This window comes from Cydia splendana, chromosome 5 (assembly GCF_910591565.1).
Source record: "Cydia splendana chromosome 5, ilCydSple1.2, whole genome shotgun sequence".
In the NCBI taxonomy this organism is placed as follows: domain Eukaryota; kingdom Metazoa; phylum Arthropoda; class Insecta; order Lepidoptera; family Tortricidae; genus Cydia; species Cydia splendana.
In genome coordinates, this window is record NC_085964.1 from 22,849,563 (window position 1) to 22,868,121 (window position 18,559).

The window sequence follows — 18,559 nt, forward strand, 5'->3', positions numbered from 1 at the left end:
CATTTCAGACATCATGTTTCATAGTAACATTTACTGCAGACCTACACAATCAATATCTTAATAGAAATAGTGTTCGTTTTATTTTTCAAAACGTCCGGGTTCAATTCCCGAGCTGTGTACACATTTTTTTAAATGTATGAATGCAGTTTTTCTTGTTACTAAAATCGATGACATGGTTCCTAAGAAGAGATCGTCGTATGTCTTATAGTTTCTGATTTTCCCATACTGACCGATCTAAATGGGCCACCCTGTATAGTTTACGAATCGTCAGTCAGTAATGATATCAAAATGCAGATTCATGTTCTCGCTGTGTGTGTACCCCGTGGAGTCTAGCCAAGATGACAATTATTGTTGACTAAAGTATTGTATAATGAGTTCATTATAGTTCACTGAAGAGTTGTATAATGAAAGCATTATAGTTCACTTGGGTGTTTTATGTGAAATCTTAAATATAGTTGAGTAGAACAAAAGCAACATATACCTGGTAGAACATGACGAGCCCGTCGGCGGCGGCGGTGGCGAGCGCGGTGCCGTCGGGCGAGAAGGCGGCGTCCACGATGGGCGCGCCGTGCTCGCCCGCCGCCACGCGCCCTGATGCAGCAACCTGGTGGTGGTGGTGTACCTGGTGGTGGTGGTGTACCTGGTAGAACATGACGAGCCCGTCGGCGGCGGCGGTGGCGAGCGCGGTGCCGTCGGGCGAGAAGGCGGCGTCCACGATGGGCGCGCCGTGCTCGCCCGCCGCCACGCGCCCTGATGCAGCAACCTGGTGGTGGTGGTGTACCTGGTGGTGGTGGTGTACCTGGTAGAACATGACGAGCCCGTCGGCGGCGGCGGTGGCGAGCGCGGTGCCGTCGGGCGAGAAGGCGGCGTCCACGATGGGCGCGCCGTGCTCGCCCGCCGCCACGCGCCCTGATGCAGCAACCTGGTGGTGGTGGTGTACCTGGTGGTGGTGGTGTACCTGGTAGAACATGACGAGCCCGTCGGCGGCGGCGGTGGCGAGCGCGGTGCCGTCGGGCGAGAAGGCGGCGTCCACGATGGGCGCGCCGTGCTCGCCCGCCGCCACGCGCCCTGATGCAGCAACCTGGTGGTGGTGGTGTACCTGGTGGTGGTGGTGTACCTGGTAGAACATGACGAGCCCGTCGGCGGCGGCGGTGGCGAGCGCGGTGCCGTCGGGCGAGAAGGCGGCGTCCACGATGGGCGCGCCGTGCTCGCCCGCCGCCACGCGCCCTGATGCAGCAACCTGGTGGTGGTGGTGTACCTGGTGGTGGTGGTGTACCTGGTAGAACATGACGAGCCCGTCGGCGGCGGCGGTGGCGAGCGCGGTGCCGTCGGGCGAGAAGGCGGCGTCCACGATGGGCGCGCCGTGCTCGCCCGCCGCCACGCGCCCTGATGCAGCAACCTGGTGGTGGTGGTGTACCTGGTGGTGGTGGTGTACCTGGTAGAACATGACGAGCCCGTCGGCGGCGGCGGTGGCGAGCGCGGTGCCGTCGGGCGAGAAGGCGGCGTCCACGATGGGCGCGCCGTGCTCGCCCGCCGCCACGCGCCCTGATGCAGCAACCTGGTGGTGGTGGTGTACCTGGTGGTGGTGGTGTACCTGGTAGAACATGACGAGCCCGTCGGCGGCGGCGGTGGCGAGCGCGGTGCCGTCGGGCGAGAAGGCGGCGTCCACGATGGGCGCGCCGTGCTCGCCCGCCGCCACGCGCCCTGATGCAGCAACCTGGTGGTGGTGGTGTACCTGGTGGTGGTGGTGTACCTGGTAGAACAAGACGAGCCCGTCGGCGGCGGCGGTGGCGAGCGCGGTGCCGTCGGGCGAGAAGGCGGCGTCCACGATGGGCGCGCCGTGCTCGCCCGCCGCCACGCGCCCTGATGCAGCAACCTGGTGGTGGTGGTGTACCTGGTGGTGGTGGTGTACCTGGTAGAACATGACGAGCCCGTCGGCGGCGGCGGTGGCGAGCGCGGTGCCGTCGGGCGAGAAGGCGGCGTCCACGATGGGCGCGCCGTGCTCGCCCGCCGCCACGCGCCCTGATGCAGCAACCTGGTGGTGGTGGTGTACCTGGTGGTGGTGGTGTACCTGGTAGAACATGACGAGCCCGTCGGCGGCGGCGGTGGCGAGCGCGGTGCCGTCGGGCGAGAAGGCGGCGTCCACGATGGGCGCGCCGTGCTCGCCCGCCGCCACGCGCCCTGATGCAGCAACCTGGTGGTGGTGGTGTACCTGGTGGTGGTGGTGTACCTGGTAGAACATGACGAGCCCGTCGGCGGCGGCGGTGGCGAGCGCGGTGCCGTCGGGCGAGAAGGCGGCGTCCACGATGGGCGCGCCGTGCTCGCCCGCCGCCACGCGCCCTGATGCAGCAACCTGGTGGTGGTGGTGTACCTGGTGGTGGTGGTGTACCTGGTAGAACATGACGAGCCCGTCGGCGGCGGCGGTGGCGAGCGCGGTGCCGTCGGGCGAGAAGGCGGCGTCCACGATGGGCGCGCCGTGCTCGCCCGCCGCCACGCGCCCTGATGCAGCAACCTGGTGGTGGTGGTGTACCTGGTGGTGGTGGTGTACCTGGTAGAACATGACGAGCCCGTCGGCGGCGGCGGTGGCGAGCGCGGTGCCGTCGGGCGAGAAGGCGGCGTCCACGATGGGCGCGCCGTGCTCGCCCGCCGCCACGCGCCCTGATGCAGCAACCTGGTGGTGGTGGTGTACCTGGTGGTGGTGGTGTACCTGGTAGAACATGACGAGCCCGTCGGCGGCGGCGGTGGCGAGCGCGGTGCCGTCGGGCGAGAAGGCGGCGTCCACGATGGGCGCGCCGTGCTCGCCCGCCGCCACGCGCCCTGATGCAGCAACCTGGTGGTGGTGGTGTACCTGGTGGTGGTGGTGTACCTGGTAGAACATGACGAGCCCGTCGGCGGCGGCGGTGGCGAGCGCGGTGCCGTCGGGCGAGAAGGCGGCGTCCACGATGGGCGCGCCGTGCTCGCCCGCCGCCACGCGCCCTGATGCAGCAACCTGGTGGTGGTGGTGTACCTGGTGGTGGTGGTGTACCTGGTAGAACATGACGAGCCCGTCAGCGGCGGCGGTGGCGAGCGCGGTGCCGTCGGGCGAGAAGGCGGCGTCCACGATGGGCGCGCCGTGCTCGCCCGCCGCCACGCGCCCTGATGCAGCAACCTGGTGGTGGTGGTGTACCTGGTGGTGGTGGTGTACCTGGTAGAACATGACGAGCCCGTCGGCGGCGGCGGTGGCGAGCGCGGTGCCGTCGGGCGAGAAGGCGGCGTCCACGATGGGCGCGCCGTGCTCGCCCGCCGCCACGCGCCCTGATGCAGCAACCTGGTGGTGGTGGTGTACCTGGTGGTGGTGGTGTACCTGGTAGAACATGACGAGCCCGTCGGCGGCGGCGGTGGCGAGCGCGGTGCCGTCGGGCGAGAAGGCGGCGTCCACGATGGGCGCGCCGTGCTCGCCCGCCGCCACGCGCCCTGATGCAGCAACCTGGTGGTGGTGGTGTACCTGGTGGTGGTGGTGTACCTGGTAGAACATGACGAGCCCGTCGGCGGCGGCGGTGGCGAGCGCGGTGCCGTCGGGCGAGAAGGCGGCGTCCACGATGGGCGCGCCGTGCTCGCCCGCCGCCACGCGCCCTGATGCAGCAACCTGGTGGTGGTGGTGTACCTGGTGGTGGTGGTGTACCTGGTAGAACATGACGAGCCCGTCGGCGGCGGCGGTGGCGAGCGCGGTGCCGTCGGGCGAGAAGGCGGCGTCCACGATGGGCGCGCCGTGCTCGCCCGCCGCCACGCGCCCTGATGCAGCAACCTGGTGGTGGTGGTGTACCTGGTGGTGGTGGTGTACCTGGTAGAACATGACGAGCCCGTCGGCGGCGGCGGTGGCGAGCGCGGTGCCGTCGGGCGAGAAGGCGGCGTCCACGATGGGCGCGCCGTGCTCGCCCGCCGCCACGCGCCCCGACGCCGGCGTCAGCGCGCCGCCCACACCCACACCTTCAGTGCTTGCTAGGGCGCGGACCACCACGCTGATGTTCCACATGCGGGCTGAGGGGATATAAACAAAGATTTTTCACGCCACTGTTCGGAAATGTGGCAATAGATGGTCTAAAACCAAGCTGGAAAGTAGGCAATAGCTGGAGCGCCTGAACCACCACTACTACAATGTTTCATTGTTATCATCATCTGTCATTGGTGCTACAGCAATGAGTATCATTTAATAAATAAATAATAATAATAATAATAAGGGTTATACGAGGGTTGCACTGAAAATGTCGGGAATAGAGAAAACTGTCGCATCTAGACGGTCAATCTTTATTTTAATACATACTTAAACTCAAACTGACCACGCATATAAATTTTCTTTTGAAAGTAATCATTCTGTAATGCACACGGCTCATAATCCCAAAGTCCTTTTTGTATGGCGATTTTGGGGCCTTAGTGGTTTTGTATGAAATTCGTGGAGTAGCCAACGGAATTGAAGTTTTTTTACATATATATATATATATAAAAGATTTTTTTACTGTTGTCATATGAATATTTAGGAATGTCGAAATCTGCCGATATGCAACTTTTTTGGCAGTCTTTTTAATTAACAGCACAAATGCGATTTTAATTTTTGACGTCGCTTTGGAATGACATGCTTCTTTAAGATCACCCATGGGATAAAATGAAAGTGACTTTCATATTTAATTTTAACTGCAAACGAGCGTACGATGAACTCTAGTTCATAAAAAAATAACAGAAGCCCATTGTAACTTTTATTTGTTCGCTGAGGGCATATTGAAAACCGTTTAAAAATATGATCCGAAAAATCACTTGGCCAAAAATTCAAATAATGTTCGACATACAATTTTCAAATTGCCAGTAATTCTTAAATACAAATGACAACCAAATGGAATATACCTTAAAAGTTTTATAAAGAGTTACATTTTTATAAATTATATGCCTGTTTCTATTATGTTATTTCTAAGTGTCCCATTCCCGAATATTTCAGTGCGACCCTCGTAATTGGCCATAGAATATGATGTCCTAACATGTACGACAAAACTCCCTAAATGAAAGAAAATGCAAACGAGAAGCAAAACACGAGCTCAACTAGCGTCTCCACGAAACGCACGCCCACCACCCCCGTCCGCATCATCCGTCTCCTCGCAATCGTCGTCGGGCGATGAATTCGCCACCGCGCCCGACACCAGCGAGTCGAGCGATGAGTGCGGGCCGCCGCCACCGCCGTCACGACCACCTGCGCGGCGCGGGCGGCCACCGCTGTCGGCACGCTTGGGGCCTGCGGGACATCCTGCCCCGCCCACGGCTCCCGCTGCCGGTGGTGTAGTGCGTCGCATGCGATGGTCTCAAACCATTAATGAGAACGTCATGCGCGCCTACTATGGGGCTACAGAGGGGGGAACCAACTTATGCGCGTACCGTGTCCGAATGCTTCCACTGTTTCAGGCCCTCGAACCGACCATCGACGTGACTGCGCAACGACTATCGGATCAGGTGCGAGTCATCCAGCGGCAAAAGCGGTTGGATGACTCGACACTTGATCGGCTTCGCCTGGAGGCTCTCTCTGCTCGCGCAGCTTCTACCTCGGCGCGGGATCCGCCCGCCACGTCGCCGGATCCGGTGCCGGCACCCGACCAGGCACCGGGGGCGCCGCGGGTAGATCTCAGTGCCGACGAGGAGGAGTTCGCGCAGAGTGTGGGTAGTACAGCCAATGAGCAACTGAGGAGGACTCTGGACGAGGCGATTACGCGGTACCGCTCCACACCCGATACTAGGCCACGATTACCATGTTTGCCTATGAATAGACACAATCTAGCGCTAATGGGAGCCCTAAACGCTTTACTAGAGCCATATTTGCGGACTAGTAAAGATTTAGATGATACGCACGCGATCATGTATTGCGGAGCCATCGCGGCGTGCCGTGTTGCACGAGTCAAGTTTCCGGACTCTGAACGTGCACCTAGGACCGCCGGAGGTGCCCCCGCATGGCAAATACGGATCGAGCGACGTATCAGCTCTTTTAGGACTCTTATCGCAAAGCTGATCTGCTTCAGGGGGGGCAACAATCGCCCCCGAGTAATGCGCTTTGTAAACCAGGCATTCGTGGGGACGGATATCAGGCCCCGCGACTACATGGCCAACGTTACGGAGCGCATCGACTTTCTAAAGCAGAAAGTCTATGCATGGGCAAACCGTATTCGCCGCTACAGAGAGCGTGTGGACCGATTCCAGCAGAATCGTCTTTTCCAGAGTGACCAAAGGAAGATGTACCGAAAGTGGGAGGAAACCAACCTTCGTGCATCCGACTCGCGGCCACCGGATGCTACTGTCATGAATGACTTCTGGCGTAGCATCTGGTCGGTGCCTGTCGGACACACCGAGGGGAGTTGGATGAGTGTTGTCGAGCGTGAGTGCGAGTCCATTGAACCTATGGGGGCAGTCACCATCAGCCCCGATGACGTAAGTTGTGCCATCCGCACGGCCCAGAACTGGAAAAGTCCTGGGCCGGATGGATTGCACAACTTCTGGCTAAAATGGTTCCGATGCTCGCACTCCTACTTAGCAGCACAATTTCAACAAGCCCTCGAACTTGGTTCTCTCCCACCTTCCTTAACAACTGGTGTCACCTTCCTGCTCTATAAGTCCGGTAGTACCACGGAAGCGAAGAACTACAGACCCATCACATGCTTGCCTACACTCTACAAGCTCCTTACATCCATTTTGAGAGCAAAAATCAACGCGCACATTGTCGCAAACAATATTTTGGCCTCTGCTCAAAATGGATGTAGGGTTGGGTCCCGTGGTACTAAAGAGCTCCTCCTCATAGACATGACCATCTGCCAACAAATCCGGCGGACCAGGGGGGCCCTCTCAGCCGCTTGGATTGACTACAAGAAGGCCTATGATTCGGTGCCTCATTCATGGCTGGGGAGGGTCTTAGAGCTGTACAAAGTTGATGCAGCTTTGAGAGCCTTCCTAAGCGCGTGTATGGGGCAGTGGACCACAGTCCTTCGTCAACCAGGAGGCGGGGATGACCGACCTGGCCCACAGGATTTTATAAGGATTGAGCGAGGAATCTTTCAGGGCGACAGTCTGAGTCCGCTATGGTTCTGCCTAGCTCTGAATCCCCTCAGCACCTTGCTGAAGGATTTGGGACTAGGTTGCCGGCTTCGGAGAGAGGGTGAAGTTATTTCTCACCTTCTGTACATGGATGACCTCAAATTATTTGCACCAAATACCCAAGGCTTGTTGGAGCTACTGAAAACCACCGAAGTCTTCAGTAGTGCCATCAACATGGAGTTTGGTGTCGATAAATGTGCGGTTATGCATGTACAGCGGGGGAAGGTTGTAAATTCAACAAATTTACAACTTTCTGAGACAATGTCTTTCAGGTCTATCTCTGAATCAGAGACCTATAAATACCTTGGTATGTCACAGTCGTTGGGTATTGAGGACGAGGGTATTAGACGGTCGGTGAAGGAGCGCTTTTTCAGTCGGCTCACAAAAGTCCTTAACAGTCTTTTGTCAGGAGGCAACAAAGTGCGCGCCTTCAACGCCTGGGTAATGCCGCTTCTCACATACTCCTTTGGCATACTAAGGTGGACTCAGACCGAGCTGGACGCCCTGGATCGGAGGGTCCGGTCACTGCTCACCACACATCGCATGCTACACCCACGCTCGTCAGTTATGAGATTGTACATCCCACGGAAGTCTGGAGGCCGAGGCTTCCTAAACGCCAAGGATCTCCACAACCGCGAGGTGTACAATCTCAGGAATTATTTCCTTAACAACGAGTGTGGGATGCATCGTGATGTGGTGGCAGTAGACAGGAACCTCACGCCGCTCTCCTTGGCAAACGAGAACTGGCGCAAACCTGTGGTACTAAGTACTGCGGATCGCAAGGCGGCATGGGAGAGTAAGGCGCTACACGGGCGGTTCTACAAGGCCCTCACGGGACCCGATGTGGACCTGCTCGCGTCGGTGAACTGGTTACGATTCGGGGACCTCTTCGGAGAAACCGAGGGTTTTGCCTGTGCAATTGCGGACGAAGTGATGATGACGAACAACTATCGGAAATATATCCTGAAGGACGGTACGGTCGACATTTGTCGGGCATGCCGCCGTCCCGGAGAGTCACTCAGGCATATCATTTCCGGTTGTTCTCATCTTGCTAACGGTGAGTACTTGCACAGACATAATCTCGTAGCCAGGATTATTCACCAGCAACTTGCTCTTCTATACGGCCTTGTGGACCGCGAAGTACCGTACTACAAGTACTTACCTGCGCCTGTTCTCGAGAATGGTCGTGCCACGCTCTATTGGGATCGATCTATCATCACTGACAGGACTATTGTCGCCAATAAGCCTGACATCGTGCTGATAGACCGATCGCAGCGCCGGGCCGTGCTCGCCGACGTCACCATCCCCCATGATGAGAATCTCGTGAAGGCCGAGAAGGACAAGTCCAGCAAGTACCTAGACTTAGCTCACGAGATTACCGCCATGTGGGATGTTGACTCGACGATCATTGTTCCGATAGTTGTGTCAGCGAACGGTCTCATAGCGAAGAGTCTCGACCAACACCTAGAGAGACTCTCGCTGGGTGGTTGGATCAAGGGTCAGATGCAGAAGGCGGTAATATTGGACACGGCGCGTATAGTACGTCGGTTCCTCACTCTGCGGCCCTGACCACCGGCAGCTTGGGCCAAGCCCCGCTGCCGGCGGCACCCTAGGTTAGGTTTTTTATAATGTGTTTATATGTATTTTTTATTGTTTTGTAAGTGTTTTTATATTTTACTTTTATATTCATATTATAACAAACCTAACTTAAGACGAAAAATAAATAAAGAGAATAATAATAAATAAATATTGGGGACATCTTACACAGATCAACCTAACCCCAAACTAAGCAAAGCTTGTACTATGGGTGCTAGACGACGATATACATACTTATATAGATAAATACATACTTATATACATAGAAAACACCCATGACTCAGGAACAAATATTAGTGTTCATCACACAAATAAATGCCCTTACTGGGATTCGAACCCAGGACCATCGGCTTCGCAGGCAGGGTCACTACCCACTAGGCCAGACCGGTCGTCATTCGTCGGTCGTCATTTAAAACATAAAAATCAATAAAAGGTCTTTTTTGGCGCAACTTTTTCCTTCAAAAATAAAATTAGGTTATTTATAGGACCAATTACTTGTTAAAAAAAAAGAAACGTCAAAACCATTCAGTTCACGCTTAAGGCGTTTTTACTTTTGTAGTTGTTTGTGGTTTTTTTTAACAAAAACGCTTCTAAGTTTAGAGTCGGTTTGAAGCAAACAACAGAAAAACGCCTCTTAAAACTGATAAAAAAAGTAAAAAAGTCGGGATCGGAAAATACTTACTGAATTGGATAGTGTAAATTGTGTTTGACTAAAAAGTACAAGAAACACGTATCTACGCTATAAAAATGAGTTCTCCTAGGGGATCATCCATTAATTACGTCACACGAATTTCTAGGTTTTTTGACCCCTCCCCCCTCCTTGTCACACTTGGTCACATTTTGCAAATCCCTCCCCACCTGGTGTGACGTCACACTTTAGGCAATTTTGTTTTCAACGAAATCGGTAATAGTAACTCGGCATTATTTTTATTAATCAAAAATTATTTTTGGTAAAAGAAATATTAGTAATTTTATAACACAAAACGAATTAGGAACGAAAATTACTTCAAAAAACTAATTATTTAACTGTACAGCGAATAAAAAAATATAAATTAATTTTCGGTTACTGATGAAGTTAAAGTGACGTCACAATGTTTGTGACTCCCCCCTCCCCCATGTCACAACATGTCACATTTTCTTGACCCCTCCCTACCCCTAAGCGTGTGACGTAATTAATGGATGACCCCTAGTGAACAAAATGATATTATTACGGTGACGCCTACCGAAATTCAAGAGACAGCACAGGCAGTGGCTAGTAATTTGCTTCCAGAGAAATCGCGGGCTAGTACTTATAGTTATGCAAATGTTTTCTTATTTCCTCGCAGTAGTCGTGAAAAGCACTATGTAATGCCTCGGCCGGAAACGCTAAAGATGGACTCGTATTATTTGAGTCTCAAACTGACTCGTCCATCTTTGAGTGGTTTTCCGGCCTCTCCTACAATGTACTATCTATAGTACATATAGTAGTATAGTGTAGTAGTAGTAGATCTATCTAGAAGTTTATCGTTTTTACTTTGGCAAATCGAAATATCCGGAGCACCACCACGTTGCGCGCAAAAACCCGGCGCCGACGCCGGCGAGAAGACTGCTAGGCTCAAATGGGACTGGGCCAGTCACGTCTGCCGCAAGCATCCAGACAGATGGGCTAATGTAGCTACCAAATGGATGCCAGAATAAGGGCGCGGACGCGGCAGGCCCAGACGGAGATGGCGAGACGACCTAGACACTTTTCTCAATAACTGGCCAGAGCAGGCGCTATGTCGGGAATCGTGAAAGACAAGGGGAGAGGCCTTTGCCCAGCAGTGGGACACCATAATAGGCTAGCTAAAAAAAATATTGTAATCCCTGAAACTCAAGGGGCAAGTAGGACATTAGGACATTACGGTACCTTTATTCTCGTGTGTGTTAGCTAAAAAAAAATATTGAAATCCCTGAAACTCAAGGGGCAAGTAGGACATTAGGACATTACGGTACCTTTATTCTCGTGTGTGTTAGCTAAAAAAAAATATTGAAATCCCTGAAACTCAAGGGGCAAGTAGGACATTAGGACATTACGGTACCTTTATTCTCGTGTGTGTTAGCTAAAAAAAAATATTGAAATCCCTGAAACTCAAGGGGCAAGTAGGACATTAGGACATTACGGTACCTTTATTCTCGTGTGTGTTAGCTAAAAAAAAATATTGAAATCCCTGAAACTCAAGGGGCAAGTAGGACATTAGGACATTACGGTACCTTTATTCTCGTGTGTGTTAGCTAAAAAAAAATATTGAAATCCCTGAAACTCAAGGGGCAAGTAGGACATTAGGACATTACGGTACCTTTGTTCTCGTGTGTGCTAGCTAAAAAAAAATATTGAAATCCCTGAAACTCAAGGGGCAAGTAGGACATTAGGACATTACGGTACCTTTGTTCTCGTGTGTGGTGAGCAACAGTCGTGCCACGTCATCAGGTTCAGCATCGTGATCGTCAGGGATGTAGGGGCACCACACCACCCGATGCGGACCGCCGGGGCTGCCCGCGTCCTCACGTATCTCACACGCCAGGGTGCATCTATAACAAACAATGATGAGTTGCGGAAACCAAGCCCGCGAGAACCTATAACCTATAACAAACAATGATGTCAGGATAGGGCTATTTGATTGCCTTCCATATCAACCACCGAGACTGGGAGAGGCTCGCAGAACAGCGGACGGAATAGCGCAAACGTGTTGTGGAGGGTCGCAAGTTTTGTGATGAAACCTGGTTCGCCCTTAGAGTATTTAATAACCGGAGTCGCCTTTAGGAGCTTACCCGGGCCCTCTACCGAAAACCTTGCACAATTGTGCAAACTTTTGTATGGACTGACGTTTATCTGACATGCCTGTACGTAACGGTAAAATAGCTATACATCTGATACATTTGACGTGCCCCTTTCCCGCAAAATCGGCAGACTGTTTTTGTACAGAAAATGACAGTCATGGCATCTCCAGTAGAGATGCCCCGAATAGTGAATTTGGCCGAATACCGAATATTCGGCCCCACTCTCGGCCGAATACCGAATATTCGGCATGACGTGCGAACATTTTGAGTCACAATTATTATGAAAACTGTTCGCCAACAAAGCACAATGTTTGCTAAGATATATTTTTATGTTGAACAGAATGAATTAATGTAGTTAGAGTCAAACAAATCAGACCCATGATAAAAATAAAATATTTTGTAATCAACAAATGCTCAAAAACGTTCGTATTTAACTACCAAGAATACATTTTAAATATGTATTAAATATGCCTAGATTTTGGTTATTTATTTGTGTAATTTTTCTTTTTAGGTTGGTACAACAGATATTCGGTATTCGGCCTAATAGTAGGCAACATTCGGCCGAATACCGAATATTCGGCAAAGAGGCCGAATACCGAATAGTTGCCGAATATTCTTGGCATCTCTAATCTCCAGTTACTAAATACTCAAAGGGGTCGCCACACTCGCTGACAAGAGCCAAAAACAACGACAAGGTGTTTCAGTGTGTTAATATTTTCTAATGTTTTGCTTGTATAGTAATTGTTTTTTTTTTTACTGGATACTCAAACTGTGACACAAAAAGTGTGTATATATTTACCTGAGGCCACTGTCAGTAAGTTCAATCTCATGGACATAGAAGTTGCCATGTTCGTCAATGCAGGCCAGCACCACCTGGTTCATTATGTGCGCAAACGCGAGGTCTTGTACCTGCAAACAGAAACATTTGGTAATTAAACTGCACCTTTTTAGGGTTCCGCACCCAAAGGGTAAAAACGGGACCTTATTACTAAGACTCCACTGTCCGTCTGTCTGTCACCAGGCTGTAACTCATGAACGGGTCTCTATTGTTTCCCAAATAGTTTTAAGTCATAATGTATTGTTTGTCCGAATTTTCGTTAGTCTTAATTGGTTTTTCTAAGAAACGCGTAACTTTTCAGGATTGCCATAAAACAAACCTAACCTATCCTATCTATAGAATAACCTTACGAAAATCCTGAAAAGTTAACGGTCTCAGTTTTATGACTAACGATAATATGACAAACAATACATTATGACTTAAAAGTTTATGGGAAACAAAGGGACCCCCTCATGAACCGTGATAGAAAGACAGTTGAAATTTTCACAGATGTATTTCTGTTGCTGTCAAATACTAAAAAGTACGGAACCCTCGGTCGGCGAGTCCGACTCCCACTTGTCTGGTTTTTTATGATATAGAAGGCGAACAAGCAGATGTATCGCCTGATACAATGGAAATTGTAAGCAATTTCCGTCGCTCATAAACATCCGAAACACCCATTTTAATGTTTCATTTATTATGCTGCTGTATGTGTCCCGTCTACATTACCTTACGAAGGTCGATGACATCGTAAAGTATGTGAAAACGAAGACCGGATTCATCCTGAGGGTCGCGAAGTTGGAATCTCGACACAATGCGAATTTTAATTCGTTTGTGGTGAGCGTTCCGACTGACCATCTAGCGACCTTCACCAAGGAGGAGTTTTGGCCGAAGGGTGTCAAGTTTCGGCGGTTCCGCGGCCGGCTCCCTGACACTGCGGGGTTGCGTAATGCATCGCAGCCATAATGTGATATGTAGTGTTTAGTTTTTTTAAAGTTTAGTTATAAAATATATTTTTATATAATATGTATGCTAGTTTTAAGGTATTTATGTATGGGCCATTAGTTGCCTGAAATAAAGATTTTCATTCATTCATTCATTATAGTTCACTAAAGTGTTGTATAATGAATTCATTGTAGTTTACTGAAGTGTTGTATAATGAAACCATAATAGTTCACTGAAGTGTTTTATAATGAAACCATATCTAGGACAGTGTCAAGTTACCTTGGCTGTCTTAAAAATCTTAAAATATTGAGGGAATAAGCCATTTTCACTACTACAGAAGGCTTGTTTTAGCCTTTAAGCCTCAAGCCTTAACCCGAGGCTTAACAACGCTAGTCTTCTTCTTCTTCTTCTTTATTAGGGGCTATATAAGGCTCCAAAGCCTATGTATCACTGCGACCATTCCTGATCTATTGTGATCGCCACCTATTACAACTCTCAATCCAACCCTGCAACTTCGAATAGCTGCAGGATCCTTTTGGTCTCGAGAGACTTTACCTCCTCCGGGCGTAATATGTGTCCGCCCAAGATTAGGTCACGAGTACGCATTAGGCAAGGGCACTCTGTGAGGATGTGCAAGGGCGTCTCCTCCGCCTCCATGCAGTCTGCACCGCCCTATGTCACGTTTCCCCATGGTGCGCATGTGCTTATTTAGGCCGCAATGCCCGGTAAGCACCCTTACCAAGTTGCGCAGTTGGTTCCTAGACAGCGCTAAGGCGTTCGAGGACGCCTTTTTGCTGAAGGCCTTGATAAGCGCTTTGGAATGGTTCAAACCTGTTGTTTCTCTCCAGAGTTGAATGGTTTTGTAGTGACAGTAGGTCTTTAGGGTGAGCCGCGTTAGGCTTTTGGGGATACCACAAAAGGGCTCAGGACTGTAGTTCTTCCCCTTAGCCCCTGCTCGCGCGAGTTCGTCGGCCTTCTCGTTTCCTACGATACCCGCATGCCCCGGGACCCAACGTAGAACAACCTTGTTCCTGGCTCCAAGGTTGTTCAATAGTTGCCTGCAGTTCTCAACCAGCCTCGATGTGGTGACATCGGAGGTTAGAGCTAAGAGTGCCGCCTGGCTATCCGAATGGATATAGATAGTATGGTTGCCGTAGTTGCTTTGCAGATTGATTGACGCACATTCTAGAATGGCGTATACCTCTGCCTGGAATATAGAGCAAAAACGTCCTAGGTTTAAGCTGATGCTTTTCCTAGGCGCTTCACCGTATACTCCGCAACCTACTTCAGATCCGGATTTGGAGCCATCAGTGTACCACCTCAGGCTTCCTTCTTTCCACTTAATTTGACTGTTTCACCAGTCCTCCCGTTTGGGGATTTCCACTGAGTAAAGTTTGAGTGGACAAAATTTGGGTGACATAGTGTCGGTTGGCATCCCAAGAACAGGAATATCGTACACTGATTCATTAAACAGTCTCAGAGTTTGCGATAACCAATTACCTCTCCTCACGCCCGCTATTCTAAACATACTAGATCTCGCCTCCAATTCTAGATGCAAGTGGAGGGGTGGTAGATTTAGTATGGCTTCTAGGGCTGCCGTTGGGGAGGATGACATGGCCCCAGTGACGATGACACAGGCAGTTCTTTGAAGGCTGCCAAGCTTCATCACTGTTACCTTCTGCGTCGTTTTCCTGTACCATGCTACAGAGGCGTAAGACACTATCGGCCTCACTATGGATGTGTACAGCCATAAGGCAATTTTGGGTTTTAGACCCCATCTGTTGCCTGCCAAACGACAGCATATTGCCAAGGCTGATTTAGCCTTTTGTATGGTTCCATGCTTGTTCCAGGTCAGTTTCTGGTCCAGCGTTACCCCCAGATATTTGACCTCTGTTGAGAACGGAATAGTTTTACCATTCATGACAAGTGGTTTAAGTTTGTCCAGTTTCCTCTTGTTCGTGAATGGTACTATAATTGTCTTATCTGCATTGATAGACAATTCATTCTCTCCGCACCATGTATTTATGGTGTTGAGAGCCCTCTGCATAAGGTCTGATAAAGTACTTTGGCAGTTGCCCCTCACCGTCACAACAAGGTCGTCTGCGTACCCCTGAGTGTCGATTCGGAGTTCCGCCATCTTGTGCAGAAGTCCATCCACCGCGAGAGTCCAGAGCAAGGGAGATAGGACACCTCCCTGCGGGCAGCCTCTCACAGTGGCCACTTCGAGAGTAGTGTTAAGCAAGTCTAGCCTAACCACTCTGCTTGAGAGCATGCTTTGCACCCAGCGGATAGTGGTGGAATCCACCTCCTTGGCCCTAAGCCCTTCCACCAGTGTCCGAATGGGTGTATTATCAAAAGCGCCCTCAATATCTAGGAAGGCCGACATGGCTATGTCCTTGTCTTCCAAGGCCCTTTCCACTCTGTCAACTAGCTCCAGCAAGGCAGTCTCTGTAGATCTGCCCCTGCGGTAAGCATGTTGACTGTCGTGTATGGGTTTTCTCAGAAGACAGCTCTCCCTGATATACTTATCGATTACCTTTTCCAAGGTTTTAAGGAGGAACGAGGAGAGACTGATCGGTCTGAAGGACTTGGCTAAAGCATAATCCTTCCTCCCAGCCTTCGGTATAAATAATACCTTGACCTTGTTCCACTGTTCTGGTAAGTGTCCCCAGGCATAACTAGCTCTGAAGATTCTAACCAAATGCGGGATTAGGACTTCAGCTCCTCGCTGCATTAGCACAGGGCTTACTCCGTCCAGGCCGCACGTCTTGTAAGGTTTAAAGGAGTTTATAGCCCACTTCACTATCCCGGGCCTTATGACGAGGGCAGCCTGCCTCCAGTCCTCCGGGCGAGGCCTGTGCAGGCCTCTGACCACCTGGGACTGGTGCGACTGTCCTGCCCCTGGGAAGTGAGTTTCAGCTAAGAGCTCCAAAGTCTCCGTCTCACTAGCAGTGAAGGAGCCATCATGCCTCCTGAGAAGGCCTACTTGATTGCTTCTAGCTTTGGAGAGTATCCTGTGAAGTCTCGCTCCTTGAGGCGTATTTTCAATTTCCTCGCAGAACCTCCTCCATGATGCTCTCTTAGCTTTCCTAATCTCTTTACTGTATTCATTTAGGGCTTTCCGATAGACCTCCCAACGCTAGTCTTGGGTGGTGCTGTCACATAAAATCAGGTGAATATGGTTACCTCTCCTTTCATCCCCTTGATGAGTGCTCTTCGGTCATTTCCCATCTCCGGGTTGTACACCACGCGCACCATGCCCGTCCAAGTGCCAGGGTTCATTGTGTTTGGAGCTGTCAATTGAAAGGTAATATTAAACTAAATTGGATAAGTGTTTGTGTTTAAAGCCAAAACAAGATATGAAGGGTCAAGTCACATTGAGTAGAAAAAATGTGTTCCAATGAACAAGTAGTTTTTCAATTTAACTTCTTAATAGTTAGTAGCTAACACTAAGATTTTTGAGAAATAGCTGTATAATACAGCAATATGAGCAAAGTACAGTTGCCATCAGATATATTGGAGCGGCCAAGGTGCTTAAAAATATCTGAACATGCACTCTAACTCCTTGACAACAGAGGCATGTTCAGATATTTGTGAGCACTTCGGCTGCTCCTTTATACCTGAAGGCGACTGTACACATTGAAATAGATTGTTTATATAGCTTGTAGCAGCAGCTGTGCCCAGTTTATCAAAAGCTTGTAACTTGTAATACAAGTGGAAGCCCCTTTCTAACAAAAGCTGTCAAAAAGGGGCTTCCACTTGTATTATAAGTTACAAGCTTTTGATAAACAGGGCACAGATCTTTATTAATGAGTGCCTAAGTTATACCTTTAATACAATAAGCCAAGTATTTCCCACTCATATGCACGGCCAGCAGGTTCCCCGAGTAGAACTTGGGCTCCCAGTTGTAGTCTACCAGGTTCTTGAGCTTCACCTTGGAGCTGCCATGGTTGTGGTTGCCCGCGTTGGTGGTCACTACCACCTCACTGGCATATACTTCAGAACTACACACTCCGTCACCATCGGAAAATGATCTGAAAAAAGTTTAAGGTTTAAGTTTTTTTTTTAAGTACTGACTGTTTTATTTTTTATGTGATGGTCAGCAAAATTGCCGACCTTTGAGAACCCTAAATACCTGCTTCTTGAAGAATCCTATGTCGTAGCGCAAAGGAAATACCTCAGGAGGCAAGTCATTCCACATTCTGCATGTTCTGGCAAGAAACGAGCGAGATGCCCGCTTATTCTTGGTGTGCCATGTATCTAAGAAGTGGTAATAAACTTTGCTCCGTTGGCGGGAGGTGCGGAAATCAAAAAGTTCTTACGAGCATTCCCCATTGTACAGATCGTAGAACATGCAAAGAGAGCCAACGTCTCTCCGAAGGCTAAGAGGTTTAAAGTAAAAAAAGAATAGAAACTGGAAACATCAACTGGACTAAATTTTATTGCAGTTTTATTATGAATAAAGAAACAGAGCATTTAGAGTAAGTAAATAGATTTAGAATTATTAAAAACTCTATAGGTTTGATTTTCATAATGAGTCATAACTATTTTAATGTTACAATGACATTGAATTGTATGCAGCTAACTATTGTACTGTTGGCAATATGTTTAGATTTAAAAGTAATAAAGAATATTAATTCAGTGATGTCATAATTGAGTCAAGAGAAGGAATGGAGAACTGTGAGGGAGGCCTATGCCTTAGGGGACCATGGATTGTCTAAGAAGCATAATGGCAATAGGTAATGTTTCAGTCTAAATACTCTAACTACTTCAGACAAACAGTATTGTAAGCTTTGAAGTACCCATTTGAAACCATTTCTCCCATACAAATATTCAACAGGTTATGAAAGAAATATCTTTGCGACATATAAAACCATTGGCATTGGGGAAATTAAGGATTAGTCTAGTCAATGTGAAAATACTATGCAAAACTGCAACAAAGTTTTTCGTCCCACTCATTCCAAGAAAAAACTAAACTATTCACTTACATAGTCTGCTTAGAATCTGCTAACTTCGGAAGCATCGTCGTAGGTTGCATTTTGATATTAATCAGAGGCCCTCATGAATTTCAAATAGAATTCCTAATTTGCAAAGCTACTGCTACTTTTACAGAAAATTGGCAATTTGTAAAATTACAAACGACATCCGCTACAAAGCCGACCGACATTGAATTTTTTTTAAAGCGTTTTGTTCCGTCCATTCTTTACTCACGATATAATTTACCATTTATCAAAATATATACATAAACTATTTATATTAAAAACCCTTTTGATAATACATTGGAACAATCGTTTATTATAGCAA

The 18,559-nt window shown here is 49.6% G+C and overlaps 1 protein-coding gene and 1 long non-coding RNA gene across 2 annotated transcripts in view; one reads left to right on the forward strand and one right to left on the reverse strand.

The window, feature by feature from the left end:
* The window catches only part of LOC134791017 (enhancer of mRNA-decapping protein 4), a 65,819-nt gene extending 47,384 nt beyond the window's left edge, over positions 1-18,435 (reverse strand). The window contains exons 1-6 of the mRNA XM_063762067.1: positions 18,244-18,435; positions 17,084-17,289; positions 16,442-16,548; positions 12,293-12,402; positions 11,099-11,244; positions 3,821-4,017 (exon numbers count right to left, since the gene is read on the reverse strand). Of these exons, the coding sequence (XP_063618137.1) occupies positions 3,821-4,017; positions 11,099-11,244; positions 12,293-12,402; positions 16,442-16,548; positions 17,084-17,289; positions 18,244-18,293 (816 nt within the window). The 5' untranslated portion in view covers positions 18,294-18,435. The remainder of the gene's footprint in view (positions 1-3,820; positions 4,018-11,098; positions 11,245-12,292; positions 12,403-16,441; positions 16,549-17,083; positions 17,290-18,243) is intronic.
* The window catches only part of LOC134791043 (uncharacterized), a 92,114-nt gene that overhangs the window by 52,315 nt on the left and 21,240 nt on the right, over positions 1-18,559 (forward strand). The gene's annotated exons all lie outside the window — the stretch shown is intronic.